Genomic DNA, 22,906 nt, shown 5'->3' with positions numbered 1-22,906 from the left:
AGAACTAGTCATGCAGAACTGAGTGACCTGACTAATTACCTATCTTGTACAAATGACTTTTTTGGTATCTATGCCCACTAACTTACAGAGGAAAGGACCACAGATCACTCGGAGCTTTTTCAGTCATACACAGAAATGAGCCCACAGTGGACCATGGTGGTGCGACTTACAGAGGACTTCACAGCACCCTGTTCCCAGAGAGCTGAGGACATTGGCACTTCTGAGAATGAAGTCTCTTTTGTTAAAAAGCTTTTTAGTACTTTATTTTAAGGGAATATCTCCAAAACATGTTTTTATTTTTAAATTGGGTTTATTTTGTAAATTTTATTTTACCTCAAGACATCACAATCCCAACAGTCATGTAAGGATGAATACATGCTCCAATCCAGATGACCTGAACAGAAAAGCCATGCTTCCCTAGCAAAGTTATGTGATATCTTAGAAGACATGGTCAGTCTTTAGGCAGAGAAAAATCTTTACTGAATTCTACCTTTTCACAGAGGGAAAGCACAGTCCCAGCTTGGATTATTGCAACCTGTTCTTCATTTCTCAAATTCTAAAATACAAAAAGATGCATTTTAAATTGGGTTGGAAATCCATCCTTTAACACAAGCGATGAATTTTAACTGTACTTTAAAGAATAAATCCGCTATAACATTTAGGATTTTATAAACATGACCAGAAATGATCCCATGATTGAAAGTATTAAAACCTAAACCAAGGGTACTTAGTCTCCACTCTATTTCAGTACACCACTCCCACAACACTTTTGCAACAGTTCATTATTCAATGAAAATTAAGTGGTTTCTGTCAGGGATTTTGAAATTTCTTTTTTTTTTTTCTAGCCAGAAAAATGGCAGTTCACTGGACTATAGCCCGGCAGCAAGTGAATCTCCCTCTCATGCACTTCAGAGCTAGACTTCCCATTAACGAAAACAATGCAAAGAAAGAGCAAGTACCATAGAAACCTCCACAGAACTTTCAACATAAAAAGTAAATCAGGAGCTTAAAACTAGTATTATAAAAACCTCAGACTGCTAAAGCTACCTATAAACTGCACCTAGCTCCCTGGATGTTTGTGCCCCAACTGCATGACCAAGATTTTATACTGTAGTTGGCAATATAGGGGAAGAAAAGGAACGAGTTATCCTTGCTCTTTCTCCCAGAAAATCCACTCCTGGCAGAGGCATCCTTCATAGTAGCAGGCGCTACTATTACTATTCAAGAGGAAAAATTCAGGAACAATTTGGTCTGGCTTTGACTTTCTTATTTTTCTCCCCTAGCCTGTTTCATATCTTTTCCCTCTGCCTCCTATAATGCCTTTTTTTCCATGCCATTCAGCCAAGATCAAATCCTATCTTGAGAAAATACACCTTTCACTAGCATAGTTTAACTGAAAGATTTTCTTTTAAGTTTGTAAAAGTAGTACCTAGCCATTCATATTGTTCATACAATATAGGCATATAAAAATCATCCTGTGCATTTTCTTAAATGTTATTTTCTCCTGTGGGGAAAAAAAAACCTGCTTTAAAAGAACCATAAATCTAGAGGTATATTTGAAATTAAAAATTTGTTACCCCATTATCTCCAAGAATATCTAGCTTCTTCATAAGTTCAGATATATTCACGTCCTGAAAAAGATGTTCAACACATTTTTTATAAAGTAGGTGAGAAACAGTTTTTATATGCTACATTTTATGTACCCTTTATTCACTTCTGCATGCAAAAAGACTTGAAATGTAAATAAGTGAAACATCAGTTTTGCATCACAGTTACAAAAGAGTTACTGATTCTTTCAGAGACAAAACCAAATGTCACTCTTGATTATAGCAAGCAACCTGGATGTCTGTGTATGAGGGCAGAATGTTTCTGTACCATTCACATTTATCATCCTGCTGATATATGCAGATGAATGATCAAAACTGATAACAAGCTTAAAGGACTGGTTTTTTCTGTTTGTTTGGAGTGGAGCATCAAGCACATCAAGCTACAGAAGTTTAAAGGACAGAGAACATGAACAAAATAATTGCTAAGAAGGTTTGTTGGGTGGGGGTTTTTTTATTTTCTTTGTTAAACAAAAGAGTGGAGTTTCAAATCAGCCTTACAGTAGCAGAAGGGAATATGTACGGTGGGCTGAGCACGCTCCTCCAAACACTATCAGCTCACAAGCTCTGTGAGTAGACAGCCACGTTTGTCTGCCAGTCAGCCCCCAGATCCACAAAAAGTAGCGAACAAACCGTCCTTATTAAGGCCCAGTCACTGAAATCAAGAAAAACACTCCTCTGATACAAAAAAAGAGAGGAAAAAATTCACACGATGTCTGTGTTTTACACAGTGCCAGGGACCATTCCTAGGCCCCAGAACCCTATTTTCTAATTTAATAAGTTTTTGGAAAGGGTCATGGAACTCTTTAACCTGCACTAATCACATTCTTCTGAACTATCCCAAGTATGGTCCACAAGTTAATGTGGACCAGGGACGATTCCCATTGACAGCTTGTATGCGGTCATGCTATTTGAAGGTCAGAAGGCTTGAGAGCATGGGCAAAGACCAGTTCAGGTTAGTCCAAAATGCTTAATACACATGCATAAAGCAAGACAGCCTTGTTAAATGCTGGCACCCTCAACTTCTACTCATATTCAGCACTTCTTAGAAGAGGTCAACATTTCACAGGGCTGTGTCTTGGCTCACTAGTTTCATTACTTACAGTACGTAACGTGCTGGTTGGCACCTATGTGCTGTGCCACTGCATTATATCAGTCATCAGGATGATCAATCTTTAAAATTTTTTAAAGCTAAATTAGCTATGCTTGCAAATTACATAGCTACACCAGAATATATTTGCTCATGATTCTGTACTCAAACAGACTCCAGTGAGGAAGGCTTAATAAGAAAGGAAAGATTTCCTGAAGACTAGACACAGATGTGGGAGAGAATCTACAAATTAGTCCATCCTGGCACTAAAAAAGGAATAATGTGTTGTGTTCAAGTTGGTCTATCCTGCGAAGTCCCTTCCCTCTCTTCTCTTTCTCCCCAAGTGCTTCAGCAGTGTCTCCAAATGTTACATTAGCTATTAAACAGTGCAAATCAGTAATTTTAGAATGGTGCGGAGCGTAAAACACACTTGTGTTTGGATCAGTGTTAAAAACAAAACCATTGATTATGATCAGCATCGACAATGTTGAATGGAAACTACTTTAGCTGATCAGTTACACCAGTGAAGAATGGAATTCAGTAAGACATGCAAGTTCTTGCACCTATTGAGCCAGAAAGACTCATTCTTATTCAGTTATTTCCATGATGAAGCATATAGGAAGATTTAGAAACCAAATCAGATTTTGCATCATTCTAGAATCTAATTTGCTACTGATGGCTAACAATTTTGAAAGACACTGAAACTATATAAAAAGTCAACAATTTCAGTATGCCCATATCAGGTGACTGCCCCTGCTTCCAGGTAAGTGAACTGAAAGGCAGATTGAAAAAAACACCTCTGTTTAGGAATGCAACAGAAGACAATGGAAAAAATATGAATTCTAGATCCTGGCAAGCTGTACCTGCTACAGCCAACATCCAAATTAGAATAACAGATAAGCTAAAAAGCAGGTCTGGCATCCCATGGAGGCTCTATTTGAAAGGTAATATGCTACCTGATGGCTCTTGGTGTGGTTTGGGAAATGACAAATGACCCAGAAATGACCCAACCAAACCTGTAGGTAAGAATCAGGTTTTAACTTTTTTTTTTTTTTGACTACTCAGCTCCCTAATAATATGCAGCCTACAATTTCAGTTCATTTCCACTACAGATAGTATTGTGCTTATTAAGGCACTGAATAGAAACAAGCCTTCTATAAGAGGACTTGTAAACACAATTACAAATACAAGCATAAATTTCTAGCGAGTGCCATGGAGTATAACACACAGAGATACTTCATTTTAGTTACTCATAGAAAAGTTACCCTGGCCTGTTGCGCAACATTACTAACAAAGCAAGTCTGAATTCAGCCTTAAGTGAACCAGCATGCAAATCAGTTTGTACAGCTAGCCTATGCAAGGGAGAACAGAAGCGAAAAGAGTAATTCTTGCTTCCTCATAGCAAAAGCTAACCAAGTGAGATCCCAATGTTTATCTTGTGATTAGAGTCTCACCTATCTGAATGAGTTTTGGATCAGGCACCTCATGCTTCAAGGCCCTGGCCTAGGCAAATAACTTAAGCATATTAATTCAACAAACAAAATGCATAGGTGCTTCACTAAATTGGGTGTAAAATAATAGGTGACTGTCATATTTCTGACCTTAGATTAAAACATTTAATATCATGAACGAAGTACTGTAGCAAGCCTGACAACGAATCACATCAACATCCACGTTCTCCTCTGCAATGTTTTTACAGCAGTACCCTAGACTAAATGTAAATTATCTTGATTGACCAGCCTTCATTTTCAATGACGAATTCCTGACAGACTACCAGATCATATTCTTATTAAACCCTTTCCCCAGTTAAAAATACCTTTTCGTACTATATTTATTTTTTTAGATTTTCTTCCCTACAGCAAGATGGCAAACCATTTGTTTGGATATTGGGTCGGTCCTTCCGAAAAAGTTCCTGGCCATCCAACTGTTACTAATGCTCTACATATACCTTTATTCCTTCCTGTTGACAGAACAGTTGAAGTGCACTTCCATTGTTTTCAGGGAAGGTGGTTATATGAAGATTAAATGCCGGTGACCTTCGTTCTCTCTCCTGAGGAAAGATTTTGTTTAAAAACAACACGTGTGATTATATGTAAACATTTATTTCCCACCTTTAAAAAAACATACTTGTACAATAAAGAGGCAGATTCCTATTCACATTCCAAATATACGGTATTTCCTCCTACTTTCACCATATTTGAAGGATTTTGGCTTTAGCTAAGCACAAAAATGGCGTTAGCTTCCAAGTGATTCCATGCACACACAGTTTCTGCAAAGTTAGCTGCCACTCCTCAGATGCAGGAACCCTTGCACACTGGCCAAGTAACTGACTGGCGCCCCAAAAAACTCTGCAGTTTTTTTATGTTGGTTATAACCTTATTTAACTATTGCTTCCTTTCATGGAACAAAGAACAATTTAGGATGAAGAAACTACAGAAAAAAATTTAAACTCCATCATCAAATAGTATTACCACTGAAGATTTTCTCAATAAAATTCAAGCTGTGTATCTGCTCTCTGCTTATTCTACAGTTAACCTTTCTATTAGAGCATGTAAAATCCCCAGTCCTATTCACTGCACAGCCCCAGATGTTGGAATATGTTGAAAGGCAGCACTACTCTACACTTGTGATGTTCTTTGTGCCAAAACTAAAAATTGTAAATTCCAATTTATCTAAACCTATAGTATTTCTAAAACTTATCCAGCCCATCTACTTGGCTTTCATGCGTTTCTTCAAAATACCAACCTATTATTTCTTCAGAAGCCAAGAAATACAGTAGAACAATAAATAAGACATTTTACTTGAATTTTAACGTGCTTGTGAAAATGACTGGATTGAAGGCTCTGGGCAAACAAGGCACTGGGTCTTACTCTGGATTCTCTATGGCCATGGGAACACGAGTGAGGAAAATCAGACTTCCTCTCCATATTACAAGAGGAGGCACTGACAACAACAGCTTCAGTTTCTGACAGTATAAATGAAAGAGAGCTACTGCAAATATTTTAGTTCCTATGACCATCCATGCATTGCCCAATTTCCTAAATCACAAAATGAGGTGCTTTAATTGATATAGCAAGTAGGCTGCATCCATTCACTTAAACAAGTTACAAAGCACGGCAACTCTTCTTCGTTAACTAGCTTAAACCTAATTTGAAACTACAATGTAGAGGGAAAAATCTCTGTAGTCTGTACATTTTTCCCCCTCACAGGCTCTATTTTAAATAATTTTTGCATTAACAGCCTAATTTTGAAATGGGCTTAAATGACCTAACGGTTGTAATCCAAAACCAGAAGCTTAATTCTTGTCCAAATTCAGTTAACATTTTAGATTTTTTTAAAAATTTATTTTATTGCATTAAACTCACCTGAATTTGCTTGTATTAAAAGATAGACAAATGGTTGTGTTTTCTGCTCTAGCCCTAATTTTTCATCTGAAATAATTTAATTGCTCTCAAAAAAATACTGTCATGATTACCAGAAGCATTCACGATTTTACTAAAGCATTCACATTGTCAGTCATATTTGTGTCTACATGCTTGCCTACCAAGGAAAAAAATCTTTTCTTGCAATCACACAAAAATACTTCCATTGTTATTCTGTGAAACAAGTCCTTAAAGATTTTGGCACATGACAAAACTCGACACATCACCCTGAGCTATTTCTCATGTGATTCTTCCATGTGAAAAAGACACCCATGAAGGATGTACTGAAGCACTTTTTTTCTTTTCCTAACAAAATTTTTTGGATTGTTTTATTTCTAAAAACATTTACACTTTAGGAAGCAGTTTCTAGTGTAACTGCCAACTCAAATGCTAAATTGTTCAGTATTTTACTTTACAGGTGCTTAATAAAATATAAAGATATACATTAGAAAGCATTTTTATTTTCCCAAACATCTACTGAAATTCTAATAACCTAAATTCATAATTTTGAATATAATGGGCTATGACATCAAAATATATGGTTGATAAAGTAAAGGTTTAAAAAAAGATTAAGAAATGTCAAAGACAAAAAGCAGAACGTCCACATAACAGGAAGACATGACATTTTCATCTTTATCAGAGAAGTTACACATGCCAAGATTTTTGGTGAAACGTGCTGGGTGATGAAAACTATGGAGGAGTGACAATGACAGGTTTCTTGCAGAGTTTATTCTAAACGGTGTTAAGAATGCTGATGATCTGTGAAACTGAACAATGTGTTATCAGGCAACACAACCGTGTGACAACTGTGCATTACACACGAGTACTTTAGTGTTATTAAATTCGACATGGGCCTCATTTTCGAGGTGATGAGAACTACTGCTTTCTACTGTAATCACATGCTACATGTTCAAATAATTTCACTGTTATTTCATTTATGCAAAGTATAGGATTTGTTTCCTACGGTCAACATACTATTTCCACGTACAGAAGTTGTACTTGCGCTTCACCACTTTAACTTTGACATTCTCAGAGGGGTTTTTTTCCATTTTTCATTGACTGATGCCAATTATTTCCAGTCCATGACCATTTTATACCAGCAGAAAATGGATTTCAGGTAAGATAAATTCTTTCAAAGCTGCTATCAAAACGTGTTCTTTTAAGATCATTTTACTTCATATTAATGTTGTCAATCTTAAATCAATGTAATTAAAAGCAATTATACATTGATGTGATGGATGTGTCAGATCTTTAGATTTCACTGCATGCAAGATGTGAGAAGGTGTGTTAATTTAAACAATGTCAACCAAGGCTGTAGTATACATACCAAGTGATTTTACATGCAGGAAAGGAGCAGTTATGGAAATGAAACAAATAAAAAAGGCAAAATATTGCAAAACAAAATATTTTATTAGATGAAAAACAAACTATATGCAATATATATTAGCTATATTACATCTTTATAAACATTAGTGAGCACTCTCTCCAAAACATATTAATTAAGGCAGTGGTATCAATTTCATTATCCCAAGATACAACATTTAAAAAATAGATACCTAAGTGATTTCCCTTAAACATGCACCAGACATCAGTAATCTTTACAGGAATTTCAGCTTGGGTTCAAACATAATTTCTGCTCCATTTGAGAGTTTGCAACAGAGAGAATCTCTTACTTCAAGCTCTAGCACTCTGAATTCTAACAGCTCATTCTGGTCTTTTGCATCTTGCATCTCGTTCTTCAGCTGATGCTCTTCTTGTTCCATTCTGTAAATCTATGAGACAAACACAACATCGTAACATCCCGTAAGCAATGGAAAAGGCACTGTACAGAGTTACAGGCCAGGGGTTTAGACAAAACTGTTAATTATTTCACTTTCTTATTAGAAGTTGGGACGTGTCTTAGAGATAAAGAAGGAACATCCCATTAGAAAGTATTTGTGAGAACTGCCAGCAGAAAACGGTCAATGATCTCTTACAACAGTAATCTGGAAGTACTACGAAAAGTGAGATGAATATTACATCTAAATAAATTAAGCAATACAAGCTTTCTTTTAAGTGAATGAAACTGGATTACATTAACATTTGGGTAGACTGTTCTCATTGTCTTTGCATAACTAGACATCTACTCTTTACGGTATATGAAAGACAATAACGCAAGGGTTTTAATGCCTACTTTTTAATTTTCCAGATTTGTGCTTTGAGGTGCTAACAATGACAGAAATTCAAAACTGACTATTCGTTATGCCAACTAATAGCTTTGATCTACTGTCTAGCTTAACTGGGTGATCTTTTTATGTGTATGAATCTAAACAGAAGTGTAACATCTGGCATAATGTACTATAACTCTTATAATACCCATGTAAGTGTCTGAATAAATTAAGTCCAGCTGTAGCTACTTTTAGCCATGAATTTTTCTTTGGTTGTCTTATTCCTATTATATTAATATTGAGCTACTAATTAACAAAAATAATTATTTGACTTCCTGAGTCCTAGCTAACTTTCCCACCAATATCAGTGAAGAAGAATGAGGATGCTCAGCTCTGAGTATATCAGACAGTAAACGATACAATAGTCTTCAAGCAACCCGTATTACTTAATGTGTGGAAAAACTGCAAAAAATGGAAGGCTGAAGGAAGCTGGCAATTTTATTAGTCATCATGACAATAAGAATCTTTGTGTAACTGTCTGGCAAAATACAAGATTCCACATTACGCTTAATATTTGAGATTGTATTTTGTTGGACACTAGAAACATCAGCCAGCTCGGGTTCTACTGTTGGCTATACAACATGTAAGTCCACAATAAAGAGCAGCTTTCATTCCCAAAGAGTACAAAAGCATATTGGTACTTTAATCAGAGACTTTCATCAGAATTTCTGTTTCTGGAGAGAAATAAAGTAAGCAATTTTCATGTTGATGTTCCAGTACTTAGTACATTCATTTCCTTTTACCATTCCTTTTATGATAAAGGGCAGCAATTGTGAAAATATTCCCAGATTCTGAACACGTACCTTCTCTAGCAACTCCTGATTTGTTCTGATTAACAGCTGCTTTTCTTCTACCCATTTTGAATCCTATGAGGAAGAAGAGGATTAAAAACATTAAAATTATATACATTTTGTTGAACAAGACAAATGAATAACCACAATAATTAGAAGATTTCAGACATCCTTGTACATTCAAGTATAAAAATGGTCACACATCAAAAAATAAAGCTATCATAAATATTTCAAGGATAAATAGCATTTTAAACTACAGAGAAAATAAAAGTTCCTTTCTTTTCCTGAAGCTGAGTCTCTTGTTTCCTAATATGTTCCAGCTAAGCATATACTTTAAAAGCTGTACATATAGCAATTGTGGGTGAACGCAGTTATATGATATTTTATGTCATTTTAAAAACATTTATTTACTCAGCTTAACTCAAAACTATTTCTTTCCATTGCAAAGAGTTGGAAACTTTCTTGCAAAATCATCCCACTTGGAGTGGTGTAATGCAAATCCCAATGGAGAAAGGGAAGAAAAATATTTAATTACACCAAATGACGAAAAATAAGCTTCAGTGGTATGGAGTTAATTGCCCTCTGCTAAAAGTGTGAGAATCAGGGTAATACACAGTGCTTGTGATAAGGAATTCCAGGCTATGGAGGAAAGGAAGTGATACAAGATATTCTATACTCCATTTGAAAACCATACTTCCATTTGATCATTTGTTCCAAAGCTGATCTTTCCTTTTAGGTTTTACCATGGCTTCAAAAGGCCTCATCAAATATCCCTTTAAAGACCAAAGTTACAAAAACTCACTGCCAGCCATAGCTGGGCATTCAGGTTTAATGGATTGTAATAGCCAAATTCGCTCTGTTCTCCCTGTACAGAAAAGTAGTTACATAATCTACCTCACACTGCTCTAATAAGTTTAATAAAACAATAGCCAACAGTTAATTTGCCATACTAACTCAGGATCAAATTATTTTCTAGGTAAAATGGACAATTTATTTAAAATCTAAATGTCTTTACTAAAGTATTAAGGCTGATACTTTCTTTGTCAGCAAGGTATTTGCACATTGATGCTGCACAAGAAATTATTAATGAGATCTGGATATCCCAGCCCGTTTAGCCTTGAATGTCAACCAAAAAAATCTGAAATGTTATGATATAATATTTACTCCAATTAGCATTTTTTTAAAAAGTTTAAAGTTAGTTTTTCTACTTACTGTCCACTACAGTTTCATATTCTACTGGTCTTTCTCATTTTCCCACTCATATATAAGAATGCACAAGTGCCCTTTAACTTTCACGCAGTAAACAAGCTCTTCAGGGTTATGATGTTCAAAGTATCATACTAAGAATAATATAATAAAACAAGTACTGAAAAGGCATGACGTTTGTCAAGAATTTTTGAAACAAATGAAAGAAATGTTGAAAATAAAATCCAACGTCCAGTTTAACATTTAACTAGCTTTTTATTAAGGTCAAGGAATGAACAGAGTTGCATTCACAGACTTAGGGTGGATATCCCAATGCATGCATATGCGAAAAGGCAGGTTCAACAGTTACATCATCAGACCTGCAGGTTCAACTGCTCCAGCTCACACAAGTAGAAAAAATGGATTAATTTGCCCTATTGATAATTAACTTTTGTGTCTTTCTTGATGAAGTTAGTGCAATTTGACTTTCTGAGAAAACCTTAACTTCAATGGGATTGTATTTATATACACACCAGGTCACAGAGAGACCTGAGCATTCAAAAAAAAAATCCATCTGGCACATTACATACTCCAATATTTTGAGATTTATGATTTATCACTATTAATACTTTATAAGAATTTCTTCCCTTAATATAATGTTTCTTATGCATGCACCTCAATGTACCTTGCAAAAATTGATTATTAGTCTTATTTTACACCTAGGGGAATTGTGACAGATTGAGCTGATGAGAGATTAACGAGAGCCATTGACCATTACTTTGAAATGACACATAAATTGTTATAAGCCAAGCTTCAAATAATTTTTTAACAATAAGATTCTAATCTCCTGCTCTGAATTTGACTTCAGGAAAATTGTGAAGGTCTTTGCTGCTTCTGTTTCCTAAAGCTGCAAGTAAGACTAAAAATTCTGGGATAATGCACTAGGATCTTTTGATTCACCGTTTCCTTTTCAAAAGCACTTTAGGGACTGGTTCCCTGAATGAACATTTTGCAAGTATTATTATATCATCATCACTACCATGACCACCTACATGACAAAGTAACAATAATAATAAAAAATTAAACATAGTGCACAAAGAAGTCTGTTTATCATCACAACCATTTATTTTGTTGCATGTAAATACGAACAGGTCAGGAGAACTGAGCAGGTGCTAGAGCTCCCAGGAAGACACTGTCACCACTTCTGTGGCAAGCTAATGCTCAGTGTACAAACTAGCCCACTAGAGACAATATCATATTGCTCCTTGTCACATCCCTGTTGGCCTTCTCCAGATTACTAAGAGATACAAGGTTGAAAATGTGGTTATGAATCTCATGAAGTAATAACTAATTAAATTCCAATTTCCAGGCATATCTTTTTGACATACCATTCTGGAAGCAAAATCACAGAAGTAATTTCTTACATGGGTATCCATGTTCACTTATCTTATTTACATACACAGTACTTACATTTTACACTGTAATAGTCAACTACTTTGTTAATGTTTTCAATTACACAGCAATTTGCCCACAACACCTTTATCATCAACACACTAAAATGTCAGCAGTAGATCCTTGAGAGGTCTTCAGTTCCATTTATTCTTCCAAAAGCTCAGTAAGCCATCATTTTTAGATTGATAACGTATTCTCTATTTTTAGTAATATTTTATTCACATGGAATTTCCTAAGGAAATTGCAGTTTGTGTGGAAGCTAGCCTAAACAATTTTTATCCTTAATTTGAACATGGTCCCAAAACCTTTGTTTTTATACAGAATCTTACAGAAAGTTTTTTCTTACAAAGAATAAACCATAAAAATACTAATATCATTAACTTGGCATTATTCATAGGTTGCTTTTATTCAGTGCTACAGGATCATTAGTCTTTGAGATGTGTATCTATAGATAGCTATATCTTATTTTATCATCATATGCTACCCGCAATTTTAAAATTGTTATTTCAAACAAAGTGTAAAACAACATCTCCCCAATTTCCTCAGTGCGTTCTAGCAGTTATGCAACTGAACACCTTTTAAATGCACTCTCATAACTCTTAATCAGCCTTCAGATCCTAGCCATTATTAAATATGCATCAGTAGCCACATCCTTGTCAGGTATTGACAAGACATACTGAAGCATAAGGCCTAATTTTACTGTGTGTGATGGTATGAGAATTTGAAAGCAGTTGGGTCCTCCAAGAATTTAAACCCAGGAGAGTAACACCAGAAGCAGCTTCCAGTAACCAGACACACTAGGTTGCTCATTTCTCTAGCTGAAGCATGTGTGGAAGTGATTTGTTTTTTCAATTTTTCTATGCTACACACCAAAAATATTCTCCAGTACAAATATAGCATATTTATTTTATTGGAATTTATAGCAAATATAAACAAAATGGAAAACAGGAGAAAAGCCTGCACCAAATGACAATGGGAACAGAATTTACAATGCATGTACACGCAGTTACTTCAGTATTATGCTTTAGTGTATTATGTGTTAGAAAATGAATTTTTAATGGCATTTTCTTAGCCTCTATAATACTTTCCTTTATTTAAGTAATCTATTGCTGGAGTAGCAATTAAGCTGCATCAGTCACATGAACACACCAGCAAGCAATGAAGATGGCAAGGGCACCACTGCATGCAAGGGAGAAAATGATGTGGTAGAGGACATTAAGAGAGCCTTTTACCTGTCCTTTTTCGATTAGAGCTTTCTCCAGGTCCTCAATTTTTGCCTGACACCTGAGAAGATCAGCTTGCAGCTGTTCACGAGTCTGGGGGAAAAAAGAGTGTTAAAAAGTGTGTGTATATGCATGCACATCCAGGTAGACAGGTAGATTAAATTACACACAGAATCAAAGTAGAGATACTTTCTACCCACTTATGGGTTGTCCAGTCAGCTTTTAATGCTTTTCATTCAAATGATTGCTTTTGTGTTTATGTTACAAAATATTCAAAGCTATCAGTTTAAGAGCATTTTTGCTTCCTAGCCTAAAAAGATGTTATCATCACACATTCAGTGACAAAGCTCTTCCCAGGGGCAAAAAAAAAAAAGTTAGAAACTGAAAGAGCTCTAAGAAGCTATTCATAAGCTTTAGGAATTCAAGGCAATTGGGAAAAACGGGGCAAGAGAGAAAGAGAATTGCCATAAGCACTGAAAAAGGCCTATAGGTAAATAAAATATATTGACCCAAAATAATTTATATATCCCATAAACAGCATACACCAGTCAGTTTTCCTCATTCTACGTGATTATGAGTCTAACTATTACACTACAGAAGGTATTACCCCCGAGTCCAGTGATGCCCTAAAAGGGACTGGATCGTACAAGGTACCGAACAAAAAGGATATAAACCGAAGGATATCTCTGGAGACCTTCAGTCACTGAGGCTCCTTGAGCTACTGCAAGTACTTTTCCCGCCCCACTTCAGGTACTCTTTCACGCAAGCAGTTCAAAAATTCCCACAGGCATTTCCTTCTGCATCTTTGCATCTTTGGGTCCTTCTTGTTTACCTTAAGCCTCATCTAAAAGTAATAGGAAATGTTCATCCCACCAGAACATTGGGCCCTACAAAACTAACTGTGCAAAAAGCTACCTTCTGACTCACTCAAAAGATGGATTTGCATGGATGTGACAAAAGAAACCAAAACACCATTAAAAAGAAAGTGCAACAATTCCAAAGTGTACTAAAGGGACAGTTTGCAAATGCCTGCAAAATAAAATTTAAAAAAAGCTATTACAAAAATATTCATACCGGGGTCTCCCTTCCCATGAAGGCAAAGGAAATATATAATGCTCTCTCATAACTATCAAATACATGAGTGCCTCTGAAATCTTACTTTAATAGTAGATGTAATTATGCTCCCCACCCCAATTGTAGCTTGAGAAGTGATCTCCAAAGTCCTTATTGCTTTCCTTGGCTAAGTGTCCTACTCAAAAAGAGAGTGCCAAATGTGACTAGGCTTTTGTAAGATGCTGAAAACTCTAACAAATAAAGCCATAAAGCAATAATTCTACTATTATAAGAACTGTATTTCACAGCAAAAAAAAAGTTAAGGTTGGTTGAGAGCCACTTCAAGAACCTTGAAAAAAACTCCAAAACAAAACATGACACATTTTAAAGTAAACCCTGCATCTTCTAAATACTGGCTCTGGGGATAATAGACTAACATTTTTAGCTGTAAATAACTCCAGATAATGTCAAGCAGTCTACATTCTTCTGTAACTTTTATCTGGAAAGCTTTGCTTATTAACACACAGAAATTCCGCTCCCACAAGCATACTCTTTCTATACCTGAGAATATATTAAGTAAGTGGATTTTAAAATGCTTGCCAGAGAAAATGGCGTGGATGACATAGAGCACATGTATGCCTAATAGCCATCAGCAATCTAGCAATATAGAATTTTGTGAATATTTTATTAATTGTTCTAAGCAGTGGAACCATTAAGCTAGTGGCAGCTCCTACTTTTGGGATAAATTGAGTCCATCCCCACCAGTAATTTTTAAACCATGTTAAAATCTTTGTCATTCTGCATTATTAGCCAACATGTTGCAGTGGCACAATACAATGAAGGCCGCATGTAGCAAGGCAATAATATGTAATAATTCACAATATTTAACACATTTCTCCATTTTGGGGGTTCAGGGGGGTTTTTTTGGGGGGAAGTAGGTTAGGGGGTTTTTTAACGCTTAAACACTTTTTAGAATCACAGTCTCACTGAGGTTGGAAGGGATCTCCTGTCCAACTCCTGTGCTCAAAGCAGAGGGGCACCTAGAGTAGGTTGCTCAAGACCTTGTCCAGTGGGGTTCTGAATCTCCAGGGATGAAGACTCCACAACCTCTCTGGGAAACCTGTTCCAATGTTTCACTGCCCTCAGAGGAAGAAGGGTTTTTCTTATGTTTAAATGGTATTTCTTGTATTTGAATTTGTGCCTGCCGCATCTTGTCCTTTCACTGGATCCCGCTGAGAAGAGTCTGGTTCCATCTTCTTTACTCCCTCCATCAGGTATTTACACAAATGGATAAGATACCCCTGAGCCTTCTCTTATCCAGGCTGAACAGTCCCAGCTCTCTCAGCCTCTCCTTGTGTATCAGGTTCTCCAAGCCCTTAATCATCTTTGTGGCCCTTCGCTGGACTCTGTCCCGTATGTCCATGCTTTTCTTGTACTGCAGGAGCCCAGAGATGGACCCAGCACTCCAGATGTGGCCTCATCAGTGTGGAGTAGAGAGGAAGGATCACCTCCATTGGTCTGCTGGGGACTTTCTTCCTAATGTAGCCCGGAACGCTGTTGCCCTTCTTTGCTGCAAGGGCACATTGCTGGCTCATGTTCAACTTGGTGCCCACCAGGACCCTCCTCGTTCTTTTGTGCAAAACTGCTTGCCAGCAAGCCACCCCAAGTCTGTACTGGTGCATGGAGTTATTCTTCTCCACATGCAGGACTTCTCCTTCCCTTTGCTGAATGTAATGATAATCCTCTTTACGCATTTCTTCAGGCAGTCAAATTGTCCCTCTGAATGGCAGCACAACCATCTCATGTATCAACTACTCCTCTCAATTTTGTATCAACTGCAAACTTGCTGCAGGTGCACTCTGTTCAATCATCAAAGTCATTAAGGAAGAGGTTAAATAGTACTGGACCCAGTATCAACCCCTGCAGTACATCACTGGTGAAACACCTCCAGCTGAACTTTCTGCCGCTGATCACAACCCTTTAAGGCATTTCAGTCAATTTTCAGTCCACCTCATGGTCCACTTGTCTAGTCTGTACTTCATCAGTTTGTCTATGAGAATCTTATGGGGGAGAGTGTCAAAAGACTTACTAAAGTCAAGATAAACAACATCCACTGCACTCAACTCATCTGCCAAGCTAGTCATCTCATCATAGAAGGCTATCAAGCTGGTCCCTTTCATAGATCCATGCTGATCACTCCCAGTCACCTTCTTGTCTTTCAGACATTTGGAAACAGTTTCCATGATTATTTGCTCCATCCCTTTCCTAGGGATCGAGGTGAGAATGACCAGCCTTCAGTTCCCCAGATCCTCCTTCTTGCCTTTCTTGAAGACAAGAGTGACATTTGCTTTCTTACAGTCCTCAGGAACCTCCTGCAATTGCCACGACCCTTCAAAGATAATTGTGAGTGGCCTCGCAATGACATCAGTCAACTCTCTCAGTAGTCAGTAATCTACAGGTTCCAGCTGTACTTGATGCAGAATGAAGGACATGAGGTGAAGATGATGAATTTTCAGCCCTATGGCTATTGCTTGCCCATTTAGATGTTACATGTTCTTTGGTCATCGATCACAATAGTCATTCAAGTAGAGGGTGACTTGTAAATATGCTACATTTCTAGACATGCCCCTATCTGCAAGGAGTTGGGATAAAGTAGAAGAAATTTTGCCTTTAGTTAACTCAGCTCTTTTTTGATGCCACTACTGTTCAGTGAATAGATCTGGGGACTGAGTCAGAGCTCACCAATTCATTATGAAGTGATTTCTCTCCTCCCCAGTTTGGAAAAAAACAGAAAGGAAGATGTTAGCATGACTTCTGCTGACCTAATCTCTGCACTAAATGGTTAAACACAGTGGTGACAGAAGGGTAAATGAAGACAGAATACATACTCTCTCACACCTCAAATACCTACAGTACAGAGACTGCTGTGAGGATAAAAAAATACTTATTTCAGAGAGAGTAAACAATCACATATCCTGACCTAACAGGAACAACAGTTAGCTATGTACTTTTTAGTGGAAGAATACTCTCAAACTGAGATTTTAAAAACAAATTATGAATTCATATATTCAACAAAACACTTGAAGAAAAACTTCCTTTGTCAGATTTGGGTCAGATTTTTAATATACTCATATGATAACAGTACCTAAGTACTTATAACAACCTATTCTCTGACTCATTTTAAATCCATCGCGTTGCTATCCAAATTGCAGGTTCAATTGGGATATGATTCTCAATAACACTGTCTTACTACTGAAATCTTTAATATATTATGCATGCTAGAATAAAGTATAATGATACCTTTGTTCTGATCGCATCAGATGAATCTAAATTGTCACCATTCTGATAGTATTCTCTAATCCTCAGAAACGTGCTTTGCATTTTGCTGACCTGCAAAGGCATCTCCTGCTATTCCAAGTTTTTCAGCTTTTTCAATTATTTCAGAGTTAAAAAAAATTTCAGTTTAAAAATTACCCTTGCTTCTCTCTCTGCATCCAGGGTTCCACCAACTTGTTCTTGAAGCAATGCATACGCTCTTTGCAAAGCTTGATACTCTCTTGTTAGCTGGCAGAACCTTAGTTCAGCTTCTTCTTTAGGCGTGCTCTTAATGAAGAGGGAAAAAAAAAGTGGGTTTGTATAAATATATATGATAACGGGTTTGTTTATATAAACAGAGAGACTCACAAACACAACAAGCAACACAACTCATACTGAGTCTCAAAGTTTAATAAAGCTTTAAAAAACTTAAGCAAATGGAAATGGAAGGAAGGATGATTTGAGGATGATGCAGAAATGCAGACATCAGTAACTGTGTCTACCTTACAATTTCAGGACAGTATAAAGTACTATATAAGGCAGTAATGTATAGAAATGGGAAGAAACCGACCGGGGAAAGATGTGAGGGAACACTTCTATGCACCACTGTCTTCAGCAACTCCAGAGCCACAGGGGCTCCAGAAGGGGTTCGTTCTATTTGTCATGCAGCCCATCACTCCCTCCTTACTCTTTTTCTCTACAATGCCAGGGTAAAGCATTTTACCAGCGCAAGCACACTAACACAGAAGTTATATTTCAAAAGCCATAAGATGTTTTTTTAAATTATTTTTTTTAACATTATTTTTAATGTCTTAATTTTCTTTGAATTTTGAGCAACTGACATCAACACTTTCAAGGTCTTTCCTATAATACTGAGGGCAAGAAATGTCCTTCCCTTTAATTAATTTTTGCTCCAGCAACTCAAGCTCCAAGGAAAAGAGATTACAATATTATTAGATATTAAACCTAGAAAATTAGGAAGCTTCTGGTGACTGAGGAGTATTAGGCACAAGTTAGTGAACAGGAAAGAAAGATGAAAAAGAGCATCTAATTCATACTTTGTCCTCAGCCCTGCAATCTCTTAAAGTAGGCCAGCTGCAGTGTATATCACAGAGCTGAGACAAAACTTGTCAGTGGGTATTTACTACCTATGATCATTTAAGCCTTAATGAATTGCAAAAGCCTCTCTGAGTACTGTAAGTACAAGAAGAAAATCCTCGTTGTATCAAAACAGTCAAATAAATTACAAGGTTGAAAGGCAAACTCTTGTCTAGTAGCTATTGACTTTTGGCAAAGCAACGTGCCTATTCATTTTCTTCTGAATAATAAGAAAGGGTTTGAGAAAAACAAGTTTATTTCTCAACCCAATATCTGCCAAATCTGTCAGGCAGAATATTATCTTATTAATTCTATTGCAATGACTGTGGATGTGTTACTGGACTTGAAAAAAAACAAAACAAAGCAATTCTCTGCCAAATCATTCATAGTTCCTGTTGCAGAATAGCTGAAAAAAATGTTTGCATTTATACTCCATGTCAATTTTTATAGACCTTAAGAACAAATCATCTACTACTTACATCTTCCAAATCTTCTTCTGGTGTTGCTGGTGTCCTGTCTGTTTTATCTGTGTTATATGAAGTTACAGATGATGTTTCTGAATCAACAGATTCTTCATCAAATCCAAAAAATGTCTCCACAACATGCCTCTGAAAAGTTAGTTTTTCTTAGTTACTAGCAAAACAGTTGGAAAACCCCAATGACCCAGTAAGCAGTTGCCAAGGTCTTCTCTGACCATTATTTCAGTACTTAGGAAGAAAAAAGGTTCCTTTGTAAACCCTTGTTCTCTGATTAAATTATCTACCTTTTCAACACCGTTTGTATAAGAAACTTCAAGAACTGAACTGCAAATAGCACTGGGTACTTGCCAATAGAATAATGCTTTAGCAAAAGTATAAAAGCTAATTACCAAAATCATACAAATCCTACAAGATTCACAGTAGAGGAATGCAATATCTATTCAGAAGAAAGTAACCCAGTACGATGTAACATATAAGATGTGAAACCAAAAGGGACAAAATATTCTGAAGAACAAAGTGGAACAAATTTTGTCATTCATACTAATTTTTAAAAAGAAATAAAAATTAATTTATAATATCTATTTTCCAAAATCCTACTTAAAACTATGAATTGCTGCTTTCCATTTATTTTTCCAATACCATCATTCTCAATTTTTTCAAAAGTTTGTTCCAATGACTAACCAAAAAAACTATGCTTAGGGAAAACCAGCATTTCAATGCAGATTTTAAAAATTTTACATTGTAATCAATTAAATGCATGCTTACAGAAAACTAGAGACAATGAGTAGCCAATGGAAGTGAATAGTACAATATTCATTGTGAAAAATGTGATGTTTTATATAAAACATCACGACTGCAGTAATTGTTTCACCATCTTAACAGCCCCCTTTCCATCAGTTTCCTAACATATGCTCAGAAAACAGCAAATTTCCATAGAAAATTCTGCTGTTCAAAAAAAAAAAAAATTGCTTAAACATTTAACTAGAAAAAGTTTTTCAATTATTTTTCCTTCCAAAAGAACAATAACAAAAGTTAACAGTTATTAATCAATAGAAAGCCTAACTTTTTACAACATACAAGTGTTCTAAGAACCCAACACAAATTCAGAGAAGCAGGAAAATTAAGAAAAGAAAAAAAGTGTGTTGCTGGAAAAATGAAGTCAGGTCATGAAGCATCCTAGACAGGGAGGCTAGTGGAGAGAGGTGGCTCTAAGAAGATGAAGAAAAAGCTGTCTATCCGACTGTATATTTTTTGGCACTGCTTGATGCTCAATCATAGATCCTGATGTCACAGTTTATTTAAAAAAAACCCAACAAACTATAAACCACAGGTTGCATGTGAGAAGATAATAGCCCTGTTCATTAAAAAAGCCTAAAGGATGAAAAAAATTATCAGTTGTTATTAATTCAGAACATCAGACATCTTACATCTCAGCAAAGCCAAACTGCTAAGTGAGTGGAATTGTGAGTTATGAGTTTCATTCAAGATACTGAAAGGTTTTCTTTTATCTATAATTCCCTATCTCATGATGAATTCCAAATATTTACCTTTCACTGCAGTCTTCTAGACTTATCTAACTTCATACATTCTTCCAGTATGTCTACAAAGTACGGTCTTCACTTTCTGACAAAGCCCTGTAATGCTTAATATATTCTTTGGGCTCAGCCCAGCTCTCGTAACTGCCAAAATACTCTATCTTGAATTAAGTGGTACTATAAAATCAAGCTCGCAGGTGTGACTTGGTGCCTGCATGCATGACACCATGCACTCCATTTACAGCCTGAAGCCCTGGTTACCATGGTCCACCAGGTCACAGTCTCATCGCTTGTTAGCTAAACTCCATCATAGTTTCACAGTACAGCTAATCCCACTCAAACTACCGAAGACAGCTTCAAGACCCTGCTCTGAACCACTTAATTGCTTCACTTAAGGTGAGTCCTTCAAACAATAATTAAAAAAAAATCATTCAGACTGCATTTTTAAATTAACTGGTTCTACTAAAATCTCCTTCTGAAAGGATGTTTATGCACTACCCCCCCCCCCCAAAGCCACATCTTTTCCAAATAGACTGTAGTTATCCATATCCATACAGATAAATATGATACAGCATAGAAGGCAAAGAGCTTTTGAACAATCTTTAGAAACAACCTTCCTTTTGCAAGCTACTAGACCAGTAGAGTTGCTAGTTAGTATATTCACAAGTAAGGAAAAGGAGTGCAGTTACAGTACTAAAACCTTGTAAAGACGCATTAGTCAGTTAAGGAAGCACCGTGATCCTTTCACTAGGCAGAGCTATGTCTAAGGTGCTTAAGACAAACACTTCCCTGGGATAATTTAAGTCTTTCCTCCAGCATTCATATGCTACACCAGTTTGTTCACCATTCTGTCCTACTGAACAAAACAAAGGACACGGGGAACAGGTTTAAGCTCTAGCCTAGAAATTAAAGACTTATCCAGAAGCTAATGTGTTCTCTCACACTCGAATTACAAACATTTCAGACTCCTCTCTCATAAGTACAAAGGTTTACCACAAAAACTGAGGTGTAATTAGCCCTTGAGAGATGGCCCAACCAGCATTTCTCCCACACTGAATACTGGTTGCAGCCTACAATAATCTAGCAGTAACGTTACAAGTAAATATTGGGAGTTAAAAATCGGGCTAAACAAATGGTGCTACCCTCAAGTTGTAAGGAAGGCTACAAGACAAACAAATAGAGCTAAGGCATTTAACCATTGTATATTAATCACATGTGTATGAATTTCTTCATGACACAATTACAAAATAGCTGATCATTGTTGATCATTTAGTATTTGAAGCAACTAGCTTCAAGAAGTGATTCACAGCAAAATCAGAACAAATTAACTGATAAGTGAACAGCTGTAGAGAAAAAAAAGAAAAAAGACATCTGATTCAGACAAAGTTTGTTGATAAACACTATAATAAACAATAAGGCATAAATAAATACACCAACTCCCAGGGAGATTCCACATATAGCTCAAAAGCTGAATCATGTTTTTTCAAAAGTATATACAAGCCTGTACAATACTTACTGGATTTTTGTAACTATACAATATTTTCATTCAAGTTTTATTCAAACTTTTCTTAAAAATGGGAACATTCTCAATTAACGACGTAAAGATTCTTTTATATTTATTTGTACATTTGTTACCTCTAAATCATAACTTCAAAACTGAGAAAACAGACATGTCAATTGCTGAAGAATTCTGATTTAAATTCTAATTTCCACTGACTAGCAACTATTTTTCATGCAGATTTATATTGATGTTTTCACACAATTTTAAAGTAAAATTATGCATTAGGTCTTTATAACTCAAGTATTAACGCTTCGACTGAAGTATGGTGCTCATAAACATCAAAGTTTAGAATGTTATAAATCAATAGTGACACATAGATCATATTATATGCAAATCTCAAGATACCCTCATATTTTTAATGGTTTGGATTAGGTATACTTACATATAAATAATCTGATTTCTCTGTTGCTAAAGTAGTTTCACTTTACATTTAAATATCTTGTTTTCAAGTAATTAATCTAACATGATGAAAATGATCCAAGAGGAATTTCCTTGTAATGCAATCAGATGAGCTAATCAGTAACGTCTTACCTTCATGCTTATATGTCATTTCTTGGCAGCCAGAAAAATACAGGCACACCAAAGCACAGAGGCAGATAAAAAAAGAAAAATATAAAACAAGAAATATGAACTCCATCACAACAGTGTGCAGGCTTTCCACTATCATGAATACAGTTTATTTATTAAAGTTTAAATAAAGAAACAAATCCAGAGAGTCCTGCAGTTTCCAAACAAACTGGGCAATTATGCCTTATTTTCAAATGCATGACTCCATCAATCATGGAATCACTGTAACTCCACTCTACATGTCAAAAATAAACAAAACCCCAAAAATACTGTTTCTGCAGTTTCTTGGTTATTTCACTACCAAAATGGGAAGAAGAAAAAGAA

General features: G+C 36.1%; 1 protein-coding gene across 1 annotated transcript in view; it reads right to left on the bottom strand.

Annotated features, from left to right (window-relative positions):
• Positions 1–7,507: 7,507 nt before the first annotated feature.
• The window catches only part of JAKMIP1 (janus kinase and microtubule interacting protein 1), a 71,067-nt gene continuing 55,668 nt past the window's right edge, over positions 7,508–22,906 (bottom strand). Inside the window, exons 9-13 of the mRNA XM_075499725.1 lie at positions 18,920–19,048; positions 17,502–17,630; positions 12,984–13,067; positions 9,127–9,189; positions 7,508–7,888 (exon numbers count right to left, since the gene is read on the bottom strand). Of these exons, the coding sequence (XP_075355840.1) occupies positions 7,715–7,888; positions 9,127–9,189; positions 12,984–13,067; positions 17,502–17,630; positions 18,920–19,048 (579 nt within the window). The 3' untranslated portion in view covers positions 7,508–7,714. The remainder of the gene's footprint in view (positions 7,889–9,126; positions 9,190–12,983; positions 13,068–17,501; positions 17,631–18,919; positions 19,049–22,906) is intronic.

The sequence above is a fragment of the Mycteria americana genome, chromosome 4, assembly GCF_035582795.1.
Source record: "Mycteria americana isolate JAX WOST 10 ecotype Jacksonville Zoo and Gardens chromosome 4, USCA_MyAme_1.0, whole genome shotgun sequence".
NCBI classification, from domain to species: domain Eukaryota; kingdom Metazoa; phylum Chordata; class Aves; order Ciconiiformes; family Ciconiidae; genus Mycteria; species Mycteria americana.
The sequence above is the reverse complement of the archived record's forward strand: the minus strand, read 5'-3'. Positions and strand labels throughout refer to the sequence as shown.